Source organism: Onychostoma macrolepis, chromosome 20 (assembly GCF_012432095.1).
Source record: "Onychostoma macrolepis isolate SWU-2019 chromosome 20, ASM1243209v1, whole genome shotgun sequence".
In the NCBI taxonomy this organism is placed as follows: Eukaryota; Metazoa; Chordata; class Actinopteri; order Cypriniformes; family Cyprinidae; genus Onychostoma; species Onychostoma macrolepis.
In genome coordinates, this window is record NC_081174.1 from 7,578,224 (window position 1) to 7,602,834 (window position 24,611).

The 24,611-nt window shown below is 38.9% G+C and overlaps 2 protein-coding genes across 2 annotated transcripts in view; one reads left to right on the forward strand and one right to left on the reverse strand.

The window, feature by feature from the left end:
- Positions 1 to 16,397, forward strand: part of rad51b (RAD51 paralog B) — a 47,923-nt gene extending 31,526 nt beyond the window's left edge. Inside the window, exons 10-11 of the mRNA XM_058756861.1 lie at positions 13,557 to 13,722; positions 13,946 to 16,397. Of these exons, the coding sequence (XP_058612844.1) occupies positions 13,557 to 13,720 (164 nt within the window). The 3' untranslated portion in view covers positions 13,721 to 13,722; positions 13,946 to 16,397. The remainder of the gene's footprint in view (positions 1 to 13,556; positions 13,723 to 13,945) is intronic.
- A 359-nt stretch (positions 16,398 to 16,756) lies between these two features.
- zfp36l1b (zinc finger protein 36, C3H type-like 1b) lies at positions 16,757 to 21,286 on the reverse strand. Its single transcript, XM_058756884.1, has 2 exons — positions 21,087 to 21,286; positions 16,757 to 19,632 (listed from the first exon to the last, which is right to left on the reverse strand). Exons 1-2 carry the CDS (start codon positions 21,135 to 21,137, stop codon positions 18,628 to 18,630), a joined length of 1,056 nt encoding a protein of 351 aa, XP_058612867.1. The 5' UTR covers positions 21,138 to 21,286; the 3' UTR covers positions 16,757 to 18,627.
- Positions 21,287 to 24,611: the final 3,325 nt, after the last annotated feature.

Here is a 24,611-nt window from a genome sequence, read left to right on the forward strand (position 1 = left end):
ATACCTTGAGTTCGATACCGGTTCCTGAACGATACTTTTTTCGATACAAATTTTATTAAATCAGTTTTAACAAGATTACATTATCTAAAAAAAAAACTTTGGTTTTATTTTTTCAGCTTGTTGACATTTATACAGACTCAAAGCCTCATCTCCTGAGCCACTGCACAAAGGAACAAAATATATCCAACACAATAAATCAGTGCAAATAATTTGAATAAAGTTCAAATAGTTTTCAGTTTACACATCTGTTAGACTACATTTACACTAGTGCGTGTTTGTTTTAAAACGCATAGCTCAGACAGAATCATCATTTCTATTCATTTATTCTAGGTTGTTGAAGACTTCAAGAAATTGAAAATCTTTATCCACTTTCATAAGTGGGTGTTTTATTTTCTGTCCAATGAAACGGTAAAATGCTAATGAAGTGACTCTCAGAGCAGTTCTGGAGATGTTGTTCATGTGTTTATGTCCTCATTTAGAGAGACGGCAGACGCTGAAATCACAGGCAAGTGTCACGGGCGCTTCAGTCTGTGTGTAGTAAACAAAACCACGCGATGGAGAGCAGACTGCTCCGTACGCTTTCGAATCGCTCTCACGGATGTCAAACACTGATCTATCTGTCGAACACACCTAGTGCTGCAGGCTTATTGCCTCACTGACATTGATGAGATTAACCCCCTTAGGTATCGAAATTTGGTACCGAACGACAAGACGTTTTTCGATACTCAATGGTATCGAGGCAATTCAGTCGGTGCCTAAAAAGTATTGAACTCGATACCCAGCCCTAACTACCGCTACAACTGATTTTAATTGTTTTCTATGCTCCAGGTAACTATATCATAAATTTCGGGGTGCCTAGACGGCTACAGTAATGCTCTCTTCCATTTTCTGATATAACCGGATGTGTCAATAAGCTCTTTGCTGATTGGCTTGCACAATAACGCGTCATGCGAATTTTCTGCTCGAGTTGAAATTTTTCAACTTGCTTGGAAGACACAATTGAAGTGAATATCACGTGTTCACGGCAAATGCTACTCGAGTGAATAATTAAATTTGCATTTGGTGTGAACACACCATTACAGCTCTAAATTTAATTAATTATTTAAAATTGTAATAAAGCTTATTATTTTTATTATGACTAATTAATTATGTTGTGTCTAAAAAAAATAAAATAAAAAAAAACGCATCACAAAATTGTGTAGTGTAGTTTATTCTTGTGATGGCAAAGCTGAATTTTCTGCAGCCATTGCTCCAGCTACACTAAGACTTGGCCTCGCTGAAAAAAGATATGTTTCCTAAGAAGTTGAACTTAGCTGTACTGGCACAGCTAAAACAATGAGACTTTATAATTGTCCTTAGCCCCGCCTATGCTCTATTAGGTTCTGTTGGAAAACTGTTATGTAATACATCTAAATGACAGTAGTGTTGGTCCAACCTTATTGGATTGTGGTTAGACTGACAGAACTTTCTTTCCGTAATGGGCAGGGAAAAGCAGATCTGGGATAATGCTGCTCCGGTTGCTACACTACAGCTTAAGACTGTGTCTTTAATGAGAGGGGGTAACAGGCCTAGATGGCTGGAGGCAAAGGGAAGCCTTTGGGAACGGCAATATCCTCTTGGAATTAAATTGCCAAGTTCAGCTTTGATCCTTTGGAGAGGAGATTTTATTTAGTCCAGCATTGGTTTTGCCCCCCACCCACCCTCTCTCTCTCTCTCAACTGCTCCCGTTTTTTATTCCCAGCAACTGGGTAGAGAGTGGTACAGTTGTCGAAGAGGGGAGTGTATAAGAATATATGAATAGGTGGCTCGAGAATGAGTAGGCTACTATATTTGTGGCCTCAGGGAGTGGTCAACCCCAATGATGTGCTGCTCTCTCTTCATTATCTAATTTTCCCTCTCTCTATGTTAGGTGTAAACACACAGAATCATAGAGGGAACTAGGGTGGGCCCGTCAAAATAGGGGTTGTCTTTTCTAGCTGACAGATCTGTGTGTGGTCTTCCAGGATTGGGAAACAGACCTAACCAAAGAGGTCAGCAGCCATGACCATCAAGCTTGGCTCAACAAATCAAGCTTTGCCCAAGACACTCTTCAAGACTGTCTGCAGAAATTACTTATGCTTTCTATGCAGATCGGATGTTGTTGCCTTAAGTTAGATTCAGAACAATTGTATTGATTCTGGTAAATTCCATTATCAGGCCGAACAGGTGCTGTTTTTGAAAAAAAAAAAACCTCGCTTGGTCAGGACCCTTATGTGTCAGATCTATACTTGTAAAAATAGAAAAGGTTTTGCAGTATATACATTTATAATTTATAAATTATTGATATTTTGGAGCACCTAAACCTACCCACTTCTCAACAACGTCTGCATATTGACGCCAAAGGTTTCTTACTGAAGCAATGGAGTAATCTGCACTTCAGAAAATTATGCTAAAGGTGTACCCTGTGCATTAAAAAGTGACACCAAAGGGTCCTGACCAAGCATCAAAATGTGACAAGTTGTCGGTGCCGATGCCCTTTTGGGCAGCGCACCGACATACAGCACTGTTGCACTTCAGGTGTCCCAAGTTTGAGCTCTGGCTTTCATGATCCCGTCCCCCTCTCTCTCCCCCACTTTGCTTCCTGTCTACTCACTATCCTATCGTAATAAAAGCAAAAATGCCAATCTTTAAAAAAATAAATGTGACGAGTTGGGAGTGAGAATGTGTTGTTTCTGAATGTTGTCTTTCTGTACTGTTCCAGGATATTTGTTATGGCTGTATTTTTTTTTATTTTGGAGCTTTAAAATCAGGATTAAAATGTATTTGACCAATTCTGAGTCGCCACATCACTAAACCATTTCACCAAACACTTTCACCAAAGGCTTTCCTGTACTTATTGTGGCTGGCTAACCCTGATGAGAAATCTGAGCATGAAATAGTTTGTACTGAACGGCTTTCTAATGAAAATGGTACTATTATTCATCAAGCTCAGAACTGTTTGGCCTGATGGTGAAAAAACATTTTAGTTTATACTTAATTGTTGGTTAAAAATACATATTGTTCTAAATTTACTATGATCTTAATACTAATTATTTAATACTTATTCAAGTATATTTATTATTAGCTTATTACCTTGTTTATACAAGTTTTCTTTCTTCCTTCATATTTTTATATTTATCAAAAAATCTCCAAAAAGAAATTTTGCAACCACATTCTCAAAAATCTTCCCTTTTTTACAGACCAACCAAAAATTGTGTCCTCTAGGTAAATTTCATCAAGTTCTTCCCTAAACATGCTTTGGCATGTTTTGAGTTGTTCTAACAAATTTCCTCATTAAATACTTTTAGTTTCAGATAAAATGCATGTGAAGTTTCACCTCAGATCTACCTTTGTGTACCTAAAGAATATCCAGTGCTGGGAATCCCCAGTGTAATCGCTTCAGGCCGAATTAGCCTGGATTTAGAGCGGTCTGACGCCGCAAAACACAAAGCAAAGTCAATGAATGACTGTAAAGCAATCACCAGGAACTACAGAGTCTGTAGTTGGTTCTTATGGCAAGGTCATAACTAAACAGTTTTACTTGCATAATATTCACTTACTGGATAATTATAAAGGAAAAGAGTTCAAGTTCAAGGCCAGTTGATGCGAGTCGATGGACAGTGAAGGGTTAAGTGTGTTTCCTGCAGGAGAATAAATTAAATGTGGCCATAATCACATTGCAGGAATGCAGTCAGTGTACTCTTGTGAAACACCCCCTAAGCCCTGGCTCTGCTCCACTCTCTCAGCGCCTCACACAAAGATGGCTTTGTTCTCTCCCCCTCTCCCTTTTCTCTTTCTCTTTCTCGACTTTTCATTTCTTTGCCTCCTTCTAACTCTCATTTGCGCTCCTCTATCCCAGTTTTACTTTCCCCCTCTCAGTCATTCAGCGTTCCTCTTTTCCACTTTTACTTTCTCTCTTTTTCATGGATTCTGGGTTTTTCCCCATACCTTCCCCTACTTTTATTTTGTTTGGAAGATCATATTTCCAGACTGCCATGTTTCATTTTGTTCATGTTGTGTAATTGCTTGTTTTCTCTAGAAGTAAATCTTTGATTTATAAAGAAAATAGGTTGCTGAAAGCAGCAGCACAGGAAATCATCCTGTTTTACATCGCCCAACCAAACCATAAAACCTCACGCAGCCCCATATCATGCTGAGACTTTGGAAAACAATATCTATAATGTGATATTTGTGTTTCTCATATGGAAAAATATACATTAATGCAAAAGTTACTGATGACCAACTTAGAGCCAACCTGTTTGCAAAACCTCGAGAAGCTAGAACCTGACCAAATGTTATGTTATGTTGTGAGCCACTTCCCCAAGCTCATATTAGAGAGTCATTAAGAGAATTGTCCTGCTGAGAGTTGGTTCATTTTCGATTACTGATTTACCCAGGTGTTGGGTAATTTCTGGAAATGTGTTCCTTCTTGCCTGATCAGTTGGTGAAAAGACGTGCAAGAACTGGCGGGTTTTCTTCTAGGAACCGTCATCTGCTCACATCCCGGACTGCAGCTGCTACTCTGTATTCCAGCCACACGTGCATCCATGTGAATATGGAAGTACCAAACGAAAGCCTCTGCATTAGCCATGTTTCCCTTAAGATTCATTCGTTTCACAGGTGCTGGTGCTTTACCAGTGCTCATTGAGTGCATGTGTGTGTGTGTTCAAGCACATGTGCAGATTTCTGTCTGTACTTATGTGTCAGTGTCATTGTTGAACAGAAACCCCCTTCTATTTAAGTGCTAAACAGAATGACTCACCCTGTCACAGCTGCAAATGTCCGTACTCCAGGACTCAGTGTTCCTCTTTCAGCAGAGGGCATTGCATACATGGGTACCAAAACTTCTGAAAGTAAATCTGGCTGTGCAGTAACTTTCAGTCAAACCCAGACAGAGCCCTGTCAGTTGGATTCGTCTTCCTGATCCACGAGGCCTAACCTATAAAGAATGAGGTTAAGTTGAGCTACATGAACTACCCTGACCCTACATCCAATGAAAAACAAGCCTGCAGACAATGGTGTTTACTGTCAATGGTGGTTATCATCCAATTCATTAAATTTATATCGAGATTATGTAAGGACAATTACACAACTGCAATCCCCCCTTTCTGTTCTTCATATTTTGGCTCTATTGAAAAGCCGCAGTGTCCTCAAATCTCCACAGAGGAAATGGAGCATTTCTGAATCAGAACATTTTTGCTGATGTCCCCAGCCTTGGCTCACAAAGGACAAAACGAGGCTCTTATTAAACTGCCCCTTTGCCAGGCCACATGGAGGATTTGCGAGTTCAATGGGATCTGCAGGAACAACAAGGGAACAACGAAACTCTTCATCCTGTCAGGAAAGCATGGCAGAGGATCCTGGACCTACGGCCTGTTTTCAGCTTATTTGAAGCCTGGGCAACATGAAAGTACCATTTTAATTTTTTTTTACCCAGCGTGTCTAAGCTGAAGCCTCACATTATTTTCACACAGATAAACTTGAAACAAAAGGCCTTGGCTGACTCAATGTTTCCAGCAGGGTGAGGAGTAGAGGGATTTTACAGAGCTGTACCATGTGTCTTGGCCAGTACCACACTGACTCATTATTAGCAATCAGTGTTGGATCTGGATGCCTTTAGCTGCTGTGGTTCTGCGGAGTAAAGGCTCTCATGATTGTGAGACGTTTTTCGAGCTGCTCATCTCTGTAATTTAGCAATTCGGTTTGATTATTGTGGGGGTTTTGTTTCGACTGAACCCAGAATAGCTCGGGGGGTTTACTAATCATTTCGGTTTCCTAAGACATGCTACTCAAGTGCAAAAACAGATTCTGATGGGGCTGACAGGTTCTCCGCAGCTCTTGTTTCTCAGTGCCCAGACTGATGTGTCCCCCTAATGAGAAGTTTTCTGGACTGCGGTTCTCCAGGTGAAGGGGCCCTTTCTGTGTTACCTTATACAGCAGCAGGTTTCACTAAGGTGTTCATTTCAAGAAACCTTTTATCTCCTCCTCCCAGCCCTCCAGACTCCATCTGAGCTTCATAAATCAAAGAGGTAGAGTCGCAGGGGTCGATGCAAGAGCCCTCAAGAGGAGTCGTCTCTTGTTCGTTTGATGATTGTCCTGGTTCAACAAGTTGGGCCTCGCGAACTGGATCGCTTATTTTACATCTTGTACTACTTCATGCTACTACTGAGTTCTCAAAGCACTTATATGCCATTTCCAAAAGGGTAGCATGAAGAACGGTGAGCGTCAGGCCATGTACACCCCTCCTGAGCTACAGGTTTCCATTCACTATTTCCTGTCTCGCCACTCTTGCAAGGACTTGCCCCATGTGTTCTGCTTTATGGAGTAATAAAAAAGTGTAATAGCTCTCATCTATTCTTGTTAACAGCACAGTGTGTGCTTGTCTGAGTGTGACAAAGGGTGAGAGAAAGACTGGATATGAAGTGAATTTGGAGCGGCCCCCTTGAAGGCATATGTAAACATTTACGGTTTGTCTCAAGCTGCTGGTGTGATTACAGAGGCCATACTGTACAGAGGCAGTCAAATGGAAAATGCAGAGCACATGAGTATGAGTGGCCTACTTGCTGGAGAGCATTTCCCAACCACTCTGCTTCACGGTATTAGCAGGGCGCTGCCTCTCGAAACTAATGTGTTGCGTCTGATGTAGAGGCTTGTTAGGAGATCCAGTCAACATCCGTCTACACTCTGTTCAAGTATGTTTACGGGTTTGCTTATCTCCAGATTGAATAGATGCTGTAGTACAGGGAGGGGATCAGACTTGGCGGCGTAGAGTGACGCAATGGAAACGCAACCAGATGAAGTAAATAATTATGTTTGTAAGCAGCATGTTCACGCTTAGAACATTGAAATACCAGCCATGTGAAATCAGCAGTCAGTTCTGAAGGATTCATCCAACACAAACCCTCTTTGTTATGACGTGTCATGTGTTTTTACTGGTTATTATTGTTATGGGGAACTGGAGAAATCAGTCATGCCTGTTATTACTCCAAGCATGGAAGCTGCCAGTGTGTGGGATGCTAATATCACTCAAAGGTTGTACATGAGTCTTAATGGCGTTCACACTGATAGCGATGTGCGATGTCAAAGCTACAGACATCATTCTATTTCAGTGAAAGCCCAAGTAACTGAGATTGTTGCTGATGCAACAGATTTATACAAATAGGCTAAGCAATGCAGGGAGTTCCTACAGTGATCTTCCAACCGATACAGATTTTTAGCGCTGCCAGTAGGAATGGGCTTCACTGGAAGTTTGGTGTTCATGTATTTGCCTTCTATTCTAGGGCCCCATCATGAGGTTTGGACTGAAAATGAAACAAGACTAGCACCCAGCCTCATGGGAGACGTTTTTCTCATGAAAAACCAGAGCTTGGGCATCAAGAGGTTTCGTAATAAGCATCACAGCCACAGGAATGACAGTAGCAAAACATAGCTGGATGTGTACTTAGCCATGTTCTACATTGTCGTCCCCCACAAACCTGGCCACATTAAATTTGGCACTCATTTCCCTCAGCTGCTCACTAGGAGTATGTTTGCTTGGGTTTTATGGGAATTCATGTTGGACGTTTAACCACTTCGGTTCCTTACCAAGACTCAAAGCACCATAGATTACAATGGGGGACCAACCTAACAGCTCTGTGGAGGCCATATTTCCTCCCGCAAACTGATGTCTGTGTGTATACTGTATATATGAGCATAATACCTTCATGATGTCAGTCTGTGCCAAAGTAAAACCAACCCATATTTTTCTTGTCACATCTGTTTTGGAGTCTTTTTTTGTAGCGTTTACCAGAAACATGAGCCACTTAAATCTAATAAGGTAAACTAGGGAGACAGTGTTCAGCACTAAAGGGTTGCTCATAGGTCAAATAAAGGGATAAAGAGAAATCTTGCAGATGCCAAGTTTTAGAAAGAAATCATTTGTATTCATGTTGTCTTCATACTTTAAAAATATTAAGTACTTATAATTAAAATAATAATACAATATTACTTACTGACAGTGATCAGGGGTCCTCTGTGATTATATACAGGTGCATCTCAATAAATTAGAATGTCGTGGAAAAGTTCATTTATTTCAGTAATTCAACTCAAATTTATTAAATAAATTAAATGCACACAGACTGAAGTAGTTTTAAGTCTTTGGTTCTTTTAATTGTGATGATTTTGGCTCACATTTAACAAAAACCCACCAATTCACTATCTCAACAAATTAGAATATGGTGACATGCCAATCAGATAATCAACTTAAGACACCTGCAAAGGTTTCCTGAGCCTTCAAAATGGTCTCTCAGTTTGGTTCACTAGGTTACACAATCATGGGGAAGACTGCTGATCTGACAGTTGTCCAGAAGACAATCATTGACACCCTTCACAAGGAGGGTAAGCCACAAACATTCATTGCCAAAGAAGCTGGCTATTCACAGAGTGCTGTATCCAAGCATGTTAACAGAAAGTTGAGTGGAAGGAAAAAGTGTGGAAGAAAAAGATGCACAACCAACCGAGATAACCGCAGCCTTATGAGGATTGTCAAGCAAAATCGATTCAAGAATTTGGGTGAACTTCACAAGGAATGGACTGAGGCTGGGGTCAAGGCATCAAGAGCCACCACACACAGACGTGTTTTTTGAAAACCAAAGTCACTGCACCCGTTTACCAAGAAATTTTGGAGCACTTCATGCTTCCTTCTGCTGACCAGCTTTTTAAAGATGCTGATTTCATTTTCCAGCAAGATTTGGCACCTGCCCACACTGCCAAAAGCACCAAAAGTTGGTTAAATGACCATGGTGTTGGTGTGCTTGACTGGCCAGCAAACTCACCAGACCTGTTTGTCAAGAGGAAAATGAGAAACAAGATGCAGATGAGCTGAAGGCCACTGTCAAAGAAATCTGGGCTTCCATACCACCTCAGTAGTGCCACAAACTGATCACCTCCATGCCATGCCGAATTGAGGCAGTAATTAAAGCAAAAGGAGCCCCTACCAAGTATTGAGTACATATACAGTAAATTAACATACTTTCCAGAAGGCCAACGATTCACTAAAAGTTTTTTTTATTGGTCTTCTAAGTATTGTAATTTGTTGAGATAGTGAATTGGTAGGTTTTTGTTAAATGTGAGCCAAAATCATCACAATTAAAAGAACCAAAGACTTAAAACTACTTCAGTCTGTGTGCATTGAATTTATTTAAATATTTCACAATTTGAGTTGAATTACTGAAATAAATGAACTTTTCCACGACATTCTAATTTATTGAGATGCACCTGTATGTGACCCTGGACTACAAAACCAGACTTAAGTCGCTGGGTATATTTGTAGCAATAGCCAAAAATACACTGTATGGGTCAAAATTATTGATTTTTCTTTTATGCCAAAAAATCATTAGGACGTTAAATAAAGATCATGTTTCATGAAGATATTCTGTTCCTACTGCACTTTAAAGGTGATTTTTTTTTTTTTTGCATCCTCAGATTCCAGATTTTTAAATAGTTGTGTCTCGGCCAAATATTGTCATATCATAACAAACCATACATCAATGGAAAGCTTATTTATAAATCTCAATTTCGAAAAATTTACCCTTATGACTGGTTTTTTGGTCCTGGGTCACATATATTAGGGGTGTAACAGTAACACAAAATTCACAGTTCGGTTCGACACGACACGACACGACACAGTGGTGTCACGGTTCGGTACGTTTTTGATACGGGGGGGCGGGGTAATTGGTTACGGCGCAATGTTGGAAATATTTCTATTTTAAACCATGAAAGTGAGCCAATGGATATCACACAAGCAACGTGCAAACTTTGTGCAAGAGTTTTGCCGGTGAACGTCTTAATCTCAGTCAATTCAGTATGCAGAAAGTGAAAGTAAAAACGGAATGACGGAGTAATGGCAGAGCTTTCAGCATCTTACGCCACATATTCTCTCAGAGACGACGAGAGACGAATCTACTTCAACATATGCTGATAACGGTAAACTGTTTTAATTTATTCCCTTAATATTTCTCTTGTGGCCCGTAAATAGAAGAAAAATGAGAAGAAACTTATTTTATGAAAAGACCTTTTTTAAAGGGGTCATATGATGTTGCTAAAAAAGAGCATTATTTTGTGTATTTGGTGTAATGTAATGTGTTTACGTGGTTCGAGGTTCAAAAAACATTATTTTCCACATACGGTACATTATTGTTGCTCCTCTATGCTCCGCCTTTCTGAAACGCACCGATTTTTACAAAGCTCATTCTTCTGAGAAGCGAGGTGTGCTCTGATTGGCCAGCTATCCAGTGCGTTATGATTGGCCGAATACCTTAAGCGTGTGACGGAACTGTTACGCCCCTTACCATGTTGTGTGTGATGCCATGTCCCGGCGCTATGAAACAAAAACAATAAAACCCACTATAAACGAGGCATTTGTTGCATTCAGTGAGGACATAATTACTGATTATAATGACTCATATTAAGGCTGTGAAATTAATAGAAATTCAGTTTTGATTTCGGCCTCCAACGATTATGAAAATACAGTAATCGAGATAAAACGATTATTGAGCCCTGTTCCGCCCCTTTCCAGCGGTGCTTTTCGTTCTTCCATAAAAGCCCAATTTCACGTGCAAATCAGTAAAATCATGTAACGAGACTTTTGCAAAACGGGACGTGCTTTATTTGTTTAAGTTGATCAGATTTATTTATGTTTTTAAAAGCGTGAAAGAGAACTTGCGCTTCCTCTGGAAGATTTGGCTACTGTGTATGCACTCAGAGACAGAACACAACACGGACATTTTAATTAATCTTTTAGCGCCTAAACAGACAAATACATGCAAAAATGTGTGAAAATGTGGCACTTAGTGATTATTCACATAAATCTTTGTTGGTTATGTCATAAATGAACGTAAAGAGTTGAGAAAAGAAAATACTTGTGTAACAGTAAATTGGACCCGTGCGGCTCTTAAAGTGACAGCTCGCTATTTTCCTGCTGCAACTGTGTGCTTAAAGGAACACTCCACTTTTTTTGGAAATAGGCTCGTTCTCCAACTCCCCCAGAGTTAATAAGTTGAGTTTTACCGTTTTTGAATCCATTCAGCCGATCTCCGGGTCTGGCGATAGCACTTTTAGCATAGCTTAGCATAGATCATTGAATCCGATTAGACCAGTAGCATTGCGTTCAAAAATGACCAAAGAGTTTCGATATTTGTCCTATTTAAAACTTGACTCTTCTGTAGTTATATCGTGTACTAAGACCGGCGGAAAATGAAAAGTTGCGATTTTCAGGCCGATATGATTAGAACTATACTCTCATTCCGCGTAATAATCAAGGAACTTTGCTGCCATACCATGGCGCGGCAGGCGCAGTGATATTACGCAGCGCCTGAAAGTAGTCCCCAGCTAGGTAACTACATTTACATTTACATTTATGCATTTAGCAGACGCTTTTATCCAAAGCGACTTACATTGCATTCAAGTTACAGTTTTTACATTTTATCAGCTCTTGCTTTCCCTGGGAATCGAACCCATGATCTTGGCGTTGCTAGCGCCATGCTCTACTATTTGAGCTACAGGAAAGTAACTAGTTATAATATAGCTGGGGACTACTTTCAGGCGCTGCGTAATATCACTGCACCTGCTGCGGCCATGGTATGGCAGCAAAGTTCCTTGATTATTACGCCGGAATGAGAGTATAGTTCCTAGCCAAATCGGCCTAGAAAATCGTAACTTTTCATTTTCCGCCGGTCTTACTACATGATATAACTACAGAAGAGTCAAGTTTTAAATAAGACAAATATCGAAACTCTTTGGTCATTTTTGAACGCGATGCTACTGGTCTAATCGGATTCAATGATCTATGCTAAGCTATGCTAAAAGTGCTATCGCCAGATCCAGAGATCGGCTGAATGGATTCAAAAACGGTAAAACCCAACTGATTAACTCTGGGGGAGTTGGAGAATGAGCCTATTTCCAAAAAAAGTGGAGTGTTCCTTTAATATTAATCAAACAACAAAAGACAAATTCAAAATCACTCACTGCTCTTGACTGAAGGACTTTTGTAGCTTTTGTAAGAAACAAAGGACGTTTAATTCCTACAGTAAAGACCATGCTGTTTCATTTTACATTAGGTTAATTTCTCTAGTAGGCTGTTAACTGAATAGCTACTTTAGACTTGCATTAAAAAAGCACAGTTTGTTTCATTTGTATCTTTTTTTTATTTTATAATTCTATTGTATTATTTGACTTTTTTTATTATTGACATTGTATTCCTTTGCTTTTTTATTACTGGCAGTTTAATTATTTTCAATAATTTTGAGGACCTTTTTTGTTGTTGTTTTTTAACTAATATTAGTTACTCTGGTATTCTGCTGTGGTATTGAGAATTGTGACATTTCGTCTCTAAAATGTAGATGTCATAGCAACCTTATTTACATAAAATATATATTTGATATATATCACTATCTTTAAATAAATCTTTCATATAAAGTTTTGATCATATGGCCCACTAATAATCGTTTTAAATAATCGTGATTATGATTTTTGGGATAATTGAGCAGCGCTAACTCATATGGTGTCTTTTTATGCGTTGCGTTGCGTTGCGCTGCGTAATCATAACACCATGTCTGCATTTGTAATCGTAGAAACGTCAAACAAGCACTACTCTACGCTGCTCAAAACTCATGTTTGAATTGTCAGTAGAAAATTCTTTAAATATCGAAACGTACTTACAGGCTGTGAGTCAGAAGCACCAGACTGTCCTTGTGAAGTTGTAATTGTCCCACTTTATAGTGTTCACAGCCATTCATAGTGTTCACATTGTAGGCTACTCTCTCCCAGGTTCAGGAAACAGTCCTCCGTAAAATGCGCTGCACACACTCTAATATTTGCGTTGTACTGTTCTGGAACAGTGTTGTAAATATAACTTAACCACTGATTTCTAGTTGTGTACTCATTTAGAAGGCCAAACAAAGTACTTTCGCTTTCACAACGAAACACACAATGTCTATATATATATACTGTATATATATAATTTTTTATTATTTTTTTTATTCAAAAGAGGTTGTGTTGATTGCATCACATTGGAGCATCACATTGGATGTTATTTAACTAAAAAAGGTTTTTAAAAAATATTTGTTTCATTTGCAGGGTTTTTTTTTTTGTTTTTTTTCTCCAAAAAGTAAAATACTTGAAAAAAGTCTGCACACTCCACACAAACTGGCTGTTTTTTGTTTGTTTGTTTGTTTGTTTAAAGAATAGCTATTTTTCTATATTGAAGTCTCTTCACAGTTTTAGTCTCTTAGATAAGGGCTGCACGATAAATCACATGCAAATATCATGCGCGTCTCATCAGTAAAACCGGTTCTGTGATTAGTAGCAAATCTCCATCACATGTATTCAGATGGAGCGGCATTTAATACACAGAGCCATAGTTCACTGACAATATCGCGTTCATAATCGAAGGTGCACATGATAATCGCATGTGATTTATCGCAGCCCTATCTTAGATGTTTTAATGGTTTAAACCCCACTAAAAATATCTAAGTTAATTTTTATGCCTTTATGTTTTCTAGGGAATGAAAACCCAGAAAGTGTTTTAAACCAAGGAACAGATCCAGGGCTTCAGCCAATCAGAGTGAGGACGGGGTTCATCTACAACCTTTCCCAGGCCACACCTTCTACTCATCAAGAACTTCCTTTGGCCGCAGAACGCAGTGGCAGTAATTGCCTTATTTAAAGGCCAGTAAACAAATGTGAAGTGACTAATGTTTTCTATGTCAGTTAAACTCTCACTGCTGTCCATTATCTGAAGATAACTACGTGTGATGATGCATTTGAACATCAAGGTTATTTCAACGGTCATTTGATGACTATAGTGACTACCATGAGGTATACAGAATTTAATATTTATCATCCACCATAGCTGTTCCTAACACCACGACTGCTCTATAATTTCTTTCAGGTACAAGCCATGGTTAAACATTGCAGGAACATGTGGTGGACAGATACAAAGCAGACGGATTGGACTTCGTAGAACATTACCTCAGTTTTCATCCAGTTAGAAAACTGCAACATCAGTCAGCTATTGATTGACAGACGTATTTTTCCTCTCGCTGGTCGTGTGATAAGACAGCAGTCTTGGACAAATGCTTCTTGACCCTGACTGGCCGTTGCCATGGCTTCTATTCCCATGACTCCTGTTCCCATGGTTCCTCTGCCTTAAAGGGAAGTTTGTCTGATTAGATGAACAATGGTGTTATTTTGGGTGGTTCCTCATTTTTCGCCTTGTTTTGCTTTTGGTTGTATATGTGCAGATACGCATTGACACATTCTTTATATTTATTTTTATGACCTGTTCCTTCCTAGTACAGCTTTTATAGAGTTCTAACATTAATAAATGCAAACTCAAGGTCTTCCAAACTGTAATTATTTTGAATTCATTAGCAGATTCTGCTGACAGTGCAGACGACGGTGACATCTTTAGCTCTTGGCCAGCAGATGAAGTCATTTGTGACAGCCAAACACGCAATGCTGAGTAGGTGTTCTTTCTGTCTATCTTTCTCTTTCATCCTCTTTCTGTATATCTCTCCTCCCTTCCCCCCATAAGCGGGATGTTTTGACAGATCTTTTAATGGTCGACCTGTGGCGATATCGCTGCCTGTGCCTGTACCGAAGGGAGGAAAACTCTCCTTCCTCCCCTGCAAAACAGAAGGCTCTGGAGAAAAAAAATGTTCATGTAAAAATCAGAGCAGAGTCATGAGATCCTGACGTGGGTGCAAAGTCCACAGCGATCTGTGCTCATCCTTCACATCAGGCTTCATCACAATACAAACCAGCCGCACAAAAAGATCATGCACACATCTGCTTGGGGCTTGATTTGAATATCTGTAGATTTCAATTAGCCTTGATTTTTTTTTTCTTTCTTTTTAGCAGTGTTTGTTTGTTGAATTGCTAAAATTGGATGCTAACCTCAAGTCAATTCTGTTCAGAACCTTTTGTTTTGTTCTGCTTTCTGAGGCTTATTTAGTTATTGCACTGGCTTGAGGTTAAACCAACAACCACACGTTCCCTAAACTTGAAACTCCCCGAAATGTCCCTTTTAGTGCAAATCATTTCAATCTTCTAATCCTGTGAACTCAAGCGCAGAGCTCTTTTTTTGTTTATTCATTGCCCTTTCTAACACACAGAGGAACAAAAAGAGCTGATAGAGGAATTACAAAGTCTATGCGAGTATTGCTCAACTGCGACTTTGGCCTTATTCCTCATGTCTGTTCTTAAAGGCCCAGTGACCCACAGCCCTGGTGCGAATGGACACGAACTGTCAAGTGTGTGTTCTTGACAGAATAACTAACAATTACAGCAATTTTTCGTAAAATGACCAACACAAATACTGGATTGCTGTTATGCTTTGCTACGTAATGTTTCAAAGGGTTGCCTCACCGAAACATTTGTATTATGTCATTGTTAACTTCCTCATGAAAAAGAGACCCAATGACAATTATATAAAAATAAATTATATCTTTTTTATAACTAGTCTTCAGTAAGCAAAATGAACAATGTCAAATTTTGATGATTTTATTTTCCTTTCCCCTATTTTTTTATTTTTGTCATTTACTTTGTTCTTACAGTAAAAACTGTAATTTTGTAAGACATTATTAAAATTTTAAATACCAATTTATTTTAAAATGTAATTTATTCCTGTGATGCGAAGCATTATTACTCCAGTCTTCAGTGTCACATGATACATCAGAAGTCATTCTAATATGCTGATTTGCTGCTAATAAAGCATGTCTTATGATCAATGTTGAAAACAGATGCTTCTTAATTGTTGAAACTGTGATTCACTTTGATGATTGGAAAGTTAAAAAACAGCATTTATTTGAAATGTATATAATTTTGTAACAATCTAAAGGTCTTTACTGTTACTTTACAATCCATTTAATAGTATTAATTAATTTTTTAAAAATCTTTCTGACCACAAACTTTTAAACTGTAATGCAATGTAATGTAATATAAAATTTGGTTAGTAAATGGCAAATGGATTTTCCATATTGGGTGAACTATTTCTTTAAAGACCAAAGGCTAAAGCAGTGAAACTGCTGAACTTTGTACTACTCAGATGGCCATCTGGCTCCTATCTGCTATGATTGTATTCATGATCACAGCTTTCCTCAGGAATTCTCTCTTCAAGGGAAATTAAACTAAAACCAAGCAAAGACTGACAGTGCTCGCAGAGCACAGATGCTTGTTCGGTGACGTAGGGAGCAAACATGTACTGTAGAATGCTAGTCCCAGCACAAGACCCCTCCTGACTGTTACTACAGTAACAAACTGTCTGTTCTCAAGGGGCCTGTGCTTTCTATCTAGTAGTCCCGTCATTGCCAGTACTTTTGAATGAGATTCAAAAAGCCATAGACATCCGTGCCAGGAAAAGACATAGTTCAGGGGCTTTTCACATCCTTACTATTGGGCCGGGACCGAATTTTGATTTCCTGGGTTTGAGCACTTTTCCAGGAAAACAGTTTGAGCATTTTAGCTGGTTCATTAACAGCCCCCGTCTCATAGCGTTCAGCTGTATTGGGATCAGTGTGGAATGCAAGTTTGTGGAGGAATAAGAATTTATCCAGGGAGAATGTCAAAATACAGCATGAAATAATAAGCACAGCTGTTTGCATTAGAGTTGAGTATCAGAGCCAGTGGCCTTGCTATGCTGAACTTACAAAAAACAACTTTTTGAAACCGTTTTGAGCCAAAAAAATAAAGACAAGGTCAGTTTGCTTATAAATAGGTATTTTATTGATTTAAACTGCAATCTGTCGTTACAAAAGAAACATTGACGTGAACAGCAGTAGCTGCTAACATAGGACACATTCAACTGTAGCTCTCTCGATGTCAATCCTGTTAACCTCGAATTTCAACTAAAATCTATATAACGACTCTGGATTACAATCCTAGAAGGTTCAAGACTCTTGGAATGTACTGTTAGGCACTTAGCAAGTAGAAGTGGTCCAAAATCTGTAAATAAATAAGAATTTTGAGTCATAACAAATTAAAACAACACATGCTTGCTGGTGTACATGACATGGTTTCAAAACGGGCAAAATAAATACACAAATGCATATTTAACAATTCCCTTATTAACCGTCCGTTTAGATCAAAATGCTGCGATCAGAGGTTCGGACCACCGCGAGGGACATGAGATTTGTACTATAATGCATTTATTGTCTACGATTTGTTCATACCAAAAGGAGTCTTAATGAGAGGATCCCAGTCTAAACATCAGATTTCTAAAATCACAGGCACAGGACTGTTATTGTCAAGACAACTCGGTTTACATTCTAGACGGTCGGAGCCAAATAATAAAGGATTATAGAGGTATAAACATCCTGAAACTGCAGTCCAACATTAGGGAGAAAAATAATAAATAAAATGCAAAACAATCCTCTTTGCATTCTCATTTTAAATTAAGTTTCACTTGAAAAATAAATCAAAATGTAGTTACAAAATGTCATTGCAGTATAATATATTAACTGTTGAAACTTAACGAAAAAAGGTCTTCACAATCTTACGATTAATACGGAAGATCATAATTTAACATAAAGGAAAATATATTCTATTGTTTCATTATCCAGATAAATACAAACAAAATAAAAAAAATGCTTACAATCAGCAATAAATACATTTTGATAAGTTAAATAAGCACTGACAAGCAAAACTTTCAGTTTGAAAGTTCTCATTTCCAAACAGAAAATACCAACAATAATTGTAATGATGCAATAATAACTATATTATAACAATTGGGGAAATACAATATTGAATTAATGATAGAACATTTCAACGATCTGTTTGCGACGAAACAATTAGTGGCCACTGAAGTCACATCTTTAGTGGTAACATGAACAGGAAGGACATCTTCTCTCACACATCTTCTCTCTTACAAAATCCAACAACCGGAACACACTATTTTAGCGCAAGGGATCACATGTTCTAGGGATAATTACCACGGTGACAGCACATTTAGCACCACTAGACGTACAAATATCTTTCAGAATGATTCATACAAATCTAAGATGGGTTTGATTCTTTTTCTTGAAACCTTTTCTACTCCAGATCTCCGAAAATCAATGTGATTGAACAAGTAGGAAACGAATTGTTTGATAGGCACTTAAAGTCCCGAGGATCTACCGGTGAGGGTCTTCTGCAAGAAAAGTGGCACTTCCAGGTCTGTAAAGCACCTCGTTGCTATAATATTCAGTAGATTCTTCGAACAAGAAGGTCCTTGAACAATTGTGAAAACTCTGCTTTTTAGTTCGAACACTATGAACTAAATATGGATTTGTTTAACATGTTCCAGTGAGGATTTCGAGACCTCAACGTTTAAGTGGGCCTTGAGGGGAACAGTTGCATTACGTCAGGCATGTTAAAGACGTCTAGGGAGGCTTGGGAATACGTTGAAGGTTGATGCTACAGGGTAGTACGCTTTCTGATTTGACTCAGTGGCTACGAGAACACTGTACTTTAGTCCACTTCTCTGCTGTAAACAAAGCAAGGACAGGAAGGGATTGCTAGGAGGAAAATTACTCTCTTTCTCGCCAGCTCTCTCTGTGCTTTCTCTCTCACGCCTGAAACCCCTGACGGCAGGTTTTAATCGTCAGAGATGGAGAGTCTGCTGAAGATGGGGAGGCGACGTGTCGCATCCAGCACAGGTGACTCGGATCCGCTCTGGCTGCCCAGGCTGCTCTGGTAACCCTCCTGGTCGGAGAGGGAATCCGGAGGGCTTGAGGGCGACTCGGACATTGGCCTGAAGAAGGAGGGAGCGGTGGGAGAGTGAGGACCGGGCAGATCAGGAACAGTGGTGCCACATAAACTGGGCGCAAACAAGTTGGCAAGCTCTTGACTGGAGTAAGTGAAAGGGTTGCTGGGCCACTCGTTGACATCTTCGGTGGAAAATATGGGCGGAGGTGTGACAGAGGTCGGGCTGTCCTGGGAGCCACCTGAGCTTGGGAAACCGGCAAAACTGTAGCTGTGATGAAGGCGGGGGCGCTCCATCTTGTTGAAGGTGGAGAGAGGAGGGGGTCCGCGGCGCTCCTCTGCGTTGTGGATGAAGTGGCAGCGCGGCCCGTATGGGCAGTAACCAATGCTGTGGAAGGTGCGACAGAGCTCGGTCTTGTACTTGGGGTGGCGATTTAGACTACGAAGCTCGTGCATCCCATGGGCAAACTGGCACTTGTCACCGTATTTACAAGTGCCATTCTCCTCAAAGGGTCTGCAGAGTTCGGTCTTATAGCGGCTTGAGTTGACCTGGCTGTTTCCGTTGGCACTAATGCACGCGATGTTGCTCGGCCTTAGACGCTCCCCATTCTCAGAGTAGGAACGGTCGCGGAAACGGTTCTCCTTGTTGTTGCTGTTCCCATTCATGGAAGCTGAGCCATCCATCTTGAGGCTGTTGATAAATTGGTTCTGCGTTGATTTGGAACTGGTAATGGACACGGAGTGGCGGCGCTGGTAGAGTCCCACTGAAGGGGTACCCACCACCTTCCTGTCCAGCAGGGACCCGGTGGGGGTAAAGGGGGTATTGGCACCGGTGGTGGGGACAGACTGTAAATGGGGACTGGAGAGGGGGCTGTTGTAGCTCATCACCTTATTGTTCTGAAAGTGAAGTAAACAAAACAATGTCTCAAAAATGTGGCACAACTATGACTCCCTTTGCTTCAGATACCTCCAGTGGGAGTTTATTACATGTTGATGGTATTTTCTGTCTTAAGGTCAGGTCTAGGGCCTGGATTTAATTGTTTTAAGGCTTATTTTTTGAAGAGATAGAACTAATGACCCTTTTAACCTACCCAGCAATCTCTTAAAAAGTGAAAGGTTTATCAAGTCATAAAAGATGAAAACGCACAAGACTCATGTATCATCTCCAGTAACTGCACAAATTGTGTGCAATACTATGATGATTTATTGCACAACCAATAATTACGAAAGCGTTTTTCTACAGTATTAAAGTTACAAAACCTCATAAAGTCTCGTCTTTGTATAAATATATATATTGGGGATAAGAACACCTTGTTTTATGATAGACAACATATGTGTCTGTTGGACAACACAGGCCATTGTGTTGTATTATACATTTTTTTTTTTTTATCTTGCTCAATGAGTGTCAGGTGGCTTGTGAAGTTTTATGCCAATAGTTCAACCAAAACTATTTTGTCATGTATTTACCCTATGAAATTAATTCCATGCTGAATAGTGAGCAATATTCCAGTTCTGATTGGGTCAAATGACAGCACTTTGTGAGGAATTAAAGTCATTATTGACTGATAATATTCCCATCAGTAATAGCTCTCAAAGATGATTAGCAGTTGACTCTATTAAAATATGGAGGGACTTTCTAGGGTTGATATATCATTGATGCCAACACTATTGGTTCCCGTTTGGCACGTGATAGCGACGCAATATTTGAAATGAATGACCTTTAAGAGCAACAGCAGAAGGTAAGATTAATAGCAATAATGACTGCAGGTTTTAGCCTCTTCCTCACACAAAGCTATCATATGTCTTCAGAAGACTAATGTAAACTGATATGCCAAATATCAACCAAAATTGCTGGTTAAATCCTACTGTGGTTAAGAAAGGTTAATTATTAAAAGTTGAAGTCTAACCCAAACATGTTGTGCATAATGGGGAACTCGTTAATTTAATTCAAATGAAAACTAGACTCGTGGCCTTCCTCCGTGTTGTGTTTAATCAAATCCAGAGCAAATAATGCACAACTTTATGTGACGCCTACATTTACTGATGCCACATAAACTCGGATGAATTTAACTATTCTAATCTAGCTTTCCTTATTCTTTCCTAATCGATTAGCAGTCGATAACTGCAGATCATGGGAAGCACGAGACTAGATAAAAGTACACAAGCAAGATTCTCGTCCTACTCTTAACACACACGCACGCGCACATATAAGCCAGAAAAGTTTAACATAGAAAACAGCATCTCAGACAATTGCTACATTTTGTGTATTAAGATTGTGAGATATTGATCTGTTACTCAGTCATTTAAACTGTTAAAACACTTAAAACGACTTCTTAAATAATATAAATTACCTTATTCGTCACTTCGTAGTCGAAGAAGGAGGACACAACAGTCGCAGTCATTGTCGAATCGGGGGTTGTTGAAAATACTTCAAAGTTGACAAACAGATGGTTTGTTAAGGCACGGTGGGAGTATTCCTGTGTTTGAAGGGTCTTTGATATAGTTCTGCCCCGCAGAGAGCCCCCTCTGTCCTGCCAAAACTTGCGCGCATATCCTTTATAAAAACGGGCGGGGTTATCGTTTTTGGTCACGCCCCTTTTCCGCACGTCTCTCTGGCGCTCTGACGTGATGTGTGGCACTACTTTAACTCTTGATTACGAAATTTCATTTACCATGAATTTAATCACAGCCTGGAGTTCCCCCTGAGCATAATTAACCAATTCAGTGCATTTAATTTCTAGGTATTATATAAACATATACATACATATATATATATATATATATATATATATGAATCTTTAAATAACACAAATATGAGTTTGACTATTTTAAAGTGAAGCCTGAGAGGTGACTTTGAGTCATAATATATGGAAGATTATTTATAAATTAGTCTATTGTAATGCACAGTGGGTCTCAGTGTAATCAAAAGAGCTGTACTGTACTGTACTCTTTTTTTTTTTTTTTTTCTTTTAAAGATTTTTAATATATGTGTGTGTGTGTGTGTGTGTATATATATATATATATATATATATATATATATATATATATATTATTATTATTATTTATTTTATTTTATTTTATTTTATTTTATTTTATTTTTTTTTGATAATCAATCAGTTTGCATCTACACTGATTTTGTTTTAATTTATTTAAAGGAACAACATAGAAACATTTTTTTTTTTTTTTTTTTTTTTAAATATCATAAAATGATTTTATATAATCTATCAGTCGGTTTTATTTTATTTTATTTATTTAAATGAGACCACCAAACTCAAAGACATTAATAGGTAAAAAGGACATACAGTGAGTAAAAGAGAGAGGAGAGTAAACTGGAAATGACTGCTCTGTACATGCTGCCAGCATATTCTCCTTCACTGTTTCCAGGGTCTTGATCCTATAAAGCCAGGCACTGGCATATTTTCTGTGCCAGTTTCTGGTTTCCTTTGTGCTGTTTTCTCCAAACATTACCCAAAAATAGTTTCTGCAGATTCAGCTGACCCATGGACTGTGTAATAACCTCCTGTCCTCAATGCTTTGTCAACTGCGACATCCCTAGCCAAAGACCCTGACCTGCAGTTTCAATTTTTATCAGAGTTTTAGCTGCGTCCAAAGTAATCATAGAAGTGCTTTTCAAAGTCTATTTCAGCTTGGTTTGTATATCACAGGCCCGTAACCACCATAGATGAGAGGGACGAGTTCCCCCAATAATTTGTTGTTTGGATGACAAAAGGTTAATAAATGCATATTTTTAGTCTGGTAAGCCTCACCAGTCTAACAGCACTTAAGACTAATCAAATCAAACGAGATATACTGTTATTTATATAGTTTTTTTAACGGTGAAAGTGAGGTAAAATACTTTTTGTGTCAAATTTCGCTTTTTTGAATTGAAAATATAACCTAAATCATTTAACCCTACGTGACAAGAAACATTTGCTGCTTTACTTTACAAATAAAAGTGACTGTTTTTATATTTTAAAAATAAAGATATGGCTAAATTCTTAGCAAATATAAAATGTAATAGTTAAGTTGTTTGGATCCCAGTTTCATAGTATAATTGTGTTCCTCAGAAGAAAGAAATGTAATTTATTTATGTCAACATAATTAAAAACATTAGCATATTTCTGAATAATTCACCCCAAAATTTAAATGGTGTTTTTTTTTTTTTTTTTTTTTTTTTTTAAATCACTCTCATGATTTCAAAATAACAAAAGTGAATGGGAATTTCGGTTGTCAACCCAAAGGATGTAAAAGCACAATTAAAGTATCAAAAAAGATCAAAAAAGAAACTGAAACTCCTTACTGGAGGAAAATAGTAAACCATGTTTTCTCTGTCCTACATCTGGGAAGGCCTATCTTCAAGTATTTTCAATTCAAGAGATTCAAGAGTGATGGGTTTATTTTGGACTTCTGAAAGGTTTATTCATGAAAAAAAAAAAATCCCTCAGCTGAAGGCCTTGAAACCATAATCTTTGCTCGATTGAGTCCTTCCAATTACCCAATATCCCATGTGTTGTTTTTGATGCATTTTCACGTCAATAAAATTGTGTTCTGGATGTGACTGAATTTACAGAACAAAAGGTCATTCTTGAGCAAAACTGCCAACAAACTCAGACCTGAACCGGCACAAACGGCCAAGTCAAATTAATTTTTGTTTGTCTTTTGGGTGGGTGACCGCAGGGACTAGTCCTGTTATAGCCCCACTCGTGACCATAGGCCATGTTTTGCTTCCTATTCCATTTATGACATTAACTCCGAGATTAATTGCTGAAATTATTCAGTGAAGTCAGCGGAATGTGAGTCAGATATGATTGCTCCTTTGAGAGCAGGACTTGCAATGGAAAATAAAACCAAAAGCAAGGTGGTGACATTCCCTGGCTCCAAGTCTGGATGTGATTAGCCTGTAATGCACAACATATGGGATCAAGACAAGAAAAGAGATGGATGGATCCTTTGTACAGACGTTCTCTAATGTAAAGATGCACACGTTTCCATCTCTCCTGTCTCCTAAGCATAAAAGGTGTCCGAGGAAATGGAAAGGAACAGAACAACAGCTAGGTTTGTGGCGCCTGAGTGTCGTTTAGAGACGTTGCGGTTTAGCTGTGTAACTCCATGATGCATTCTGACATGAAAATGCCTGTTTCAGGTTAGGGCCTTATTTCAGAGCTGTGTGCTAATGTGAAACAGCTTTTATATTCAAACTCTGTGAGAAAGGACTTGCACTTATGTTTATGCATTGATATGAAACAGGAGAACTTGTCCCCAGGTGGCTTTCGCTTATAGCCTATGCTTATTATCATCTGCCATGTCCTTATTTACCTCAGTGTGGGCATCTGAGGCCACAGCCTTGGAGATGGCCTGAAATCACACGTACATGATACCGATTCCCTGCATCCTCGGACAGATCCCAGCAGGCCGCATTCACACGTGACTCGTGCCTAAAAATGTGTAGAAGCACCAAAGCCATGCCTGTCTTTACTCATAGTGAGTCACTCTAAAAACCCAGTTGAGATATATATTTTTTTTTAATCCAAAATAATCAGAACCATTTCCCTCGGCTTTTAATGAAGGCAGTACAATGAGTTCATCATCATCGTCATAGCAGCTCTATCCGGCTGATGCACATGTATTTTTGTATGTTGGTGAACTGTTATACCAGCAATTTATCATCTGATGCTTATTCTTAACAGATTTCTCTGCTCAAATCCTGGTGCCACTGAGTTCATGTTTGCAGTGGATTTATTATAGTTAATTCTAAAAGCCTTTTGAATTAACTGCTTATTTGGTTCAGACGGATTAAGTTGCAGTTTGTCTTTCTTTTTTCCATTCAACAGATCTAAAAGTGTTGTTGCTGTCCAAGAGTTTGCCCTCTATGTGAA

Excerpts from the sequence above, each read along its gene's own strand:
- zfp36l1b (XM_058756884.1), bottom strand. The coding sequence starts at position 21,137 with ATGACTGCGACTGTTGTGTCCTCCTTCTTCGACTACGAAGTGACGAAT. Across the intron at positions 19,633-21,086 it reads ACTACGAAGTGACGAATAAG|AACAATAAGGTGATGAGCTA; the intron begins GTAATTTATATT and ends CTTCACTTTCAG.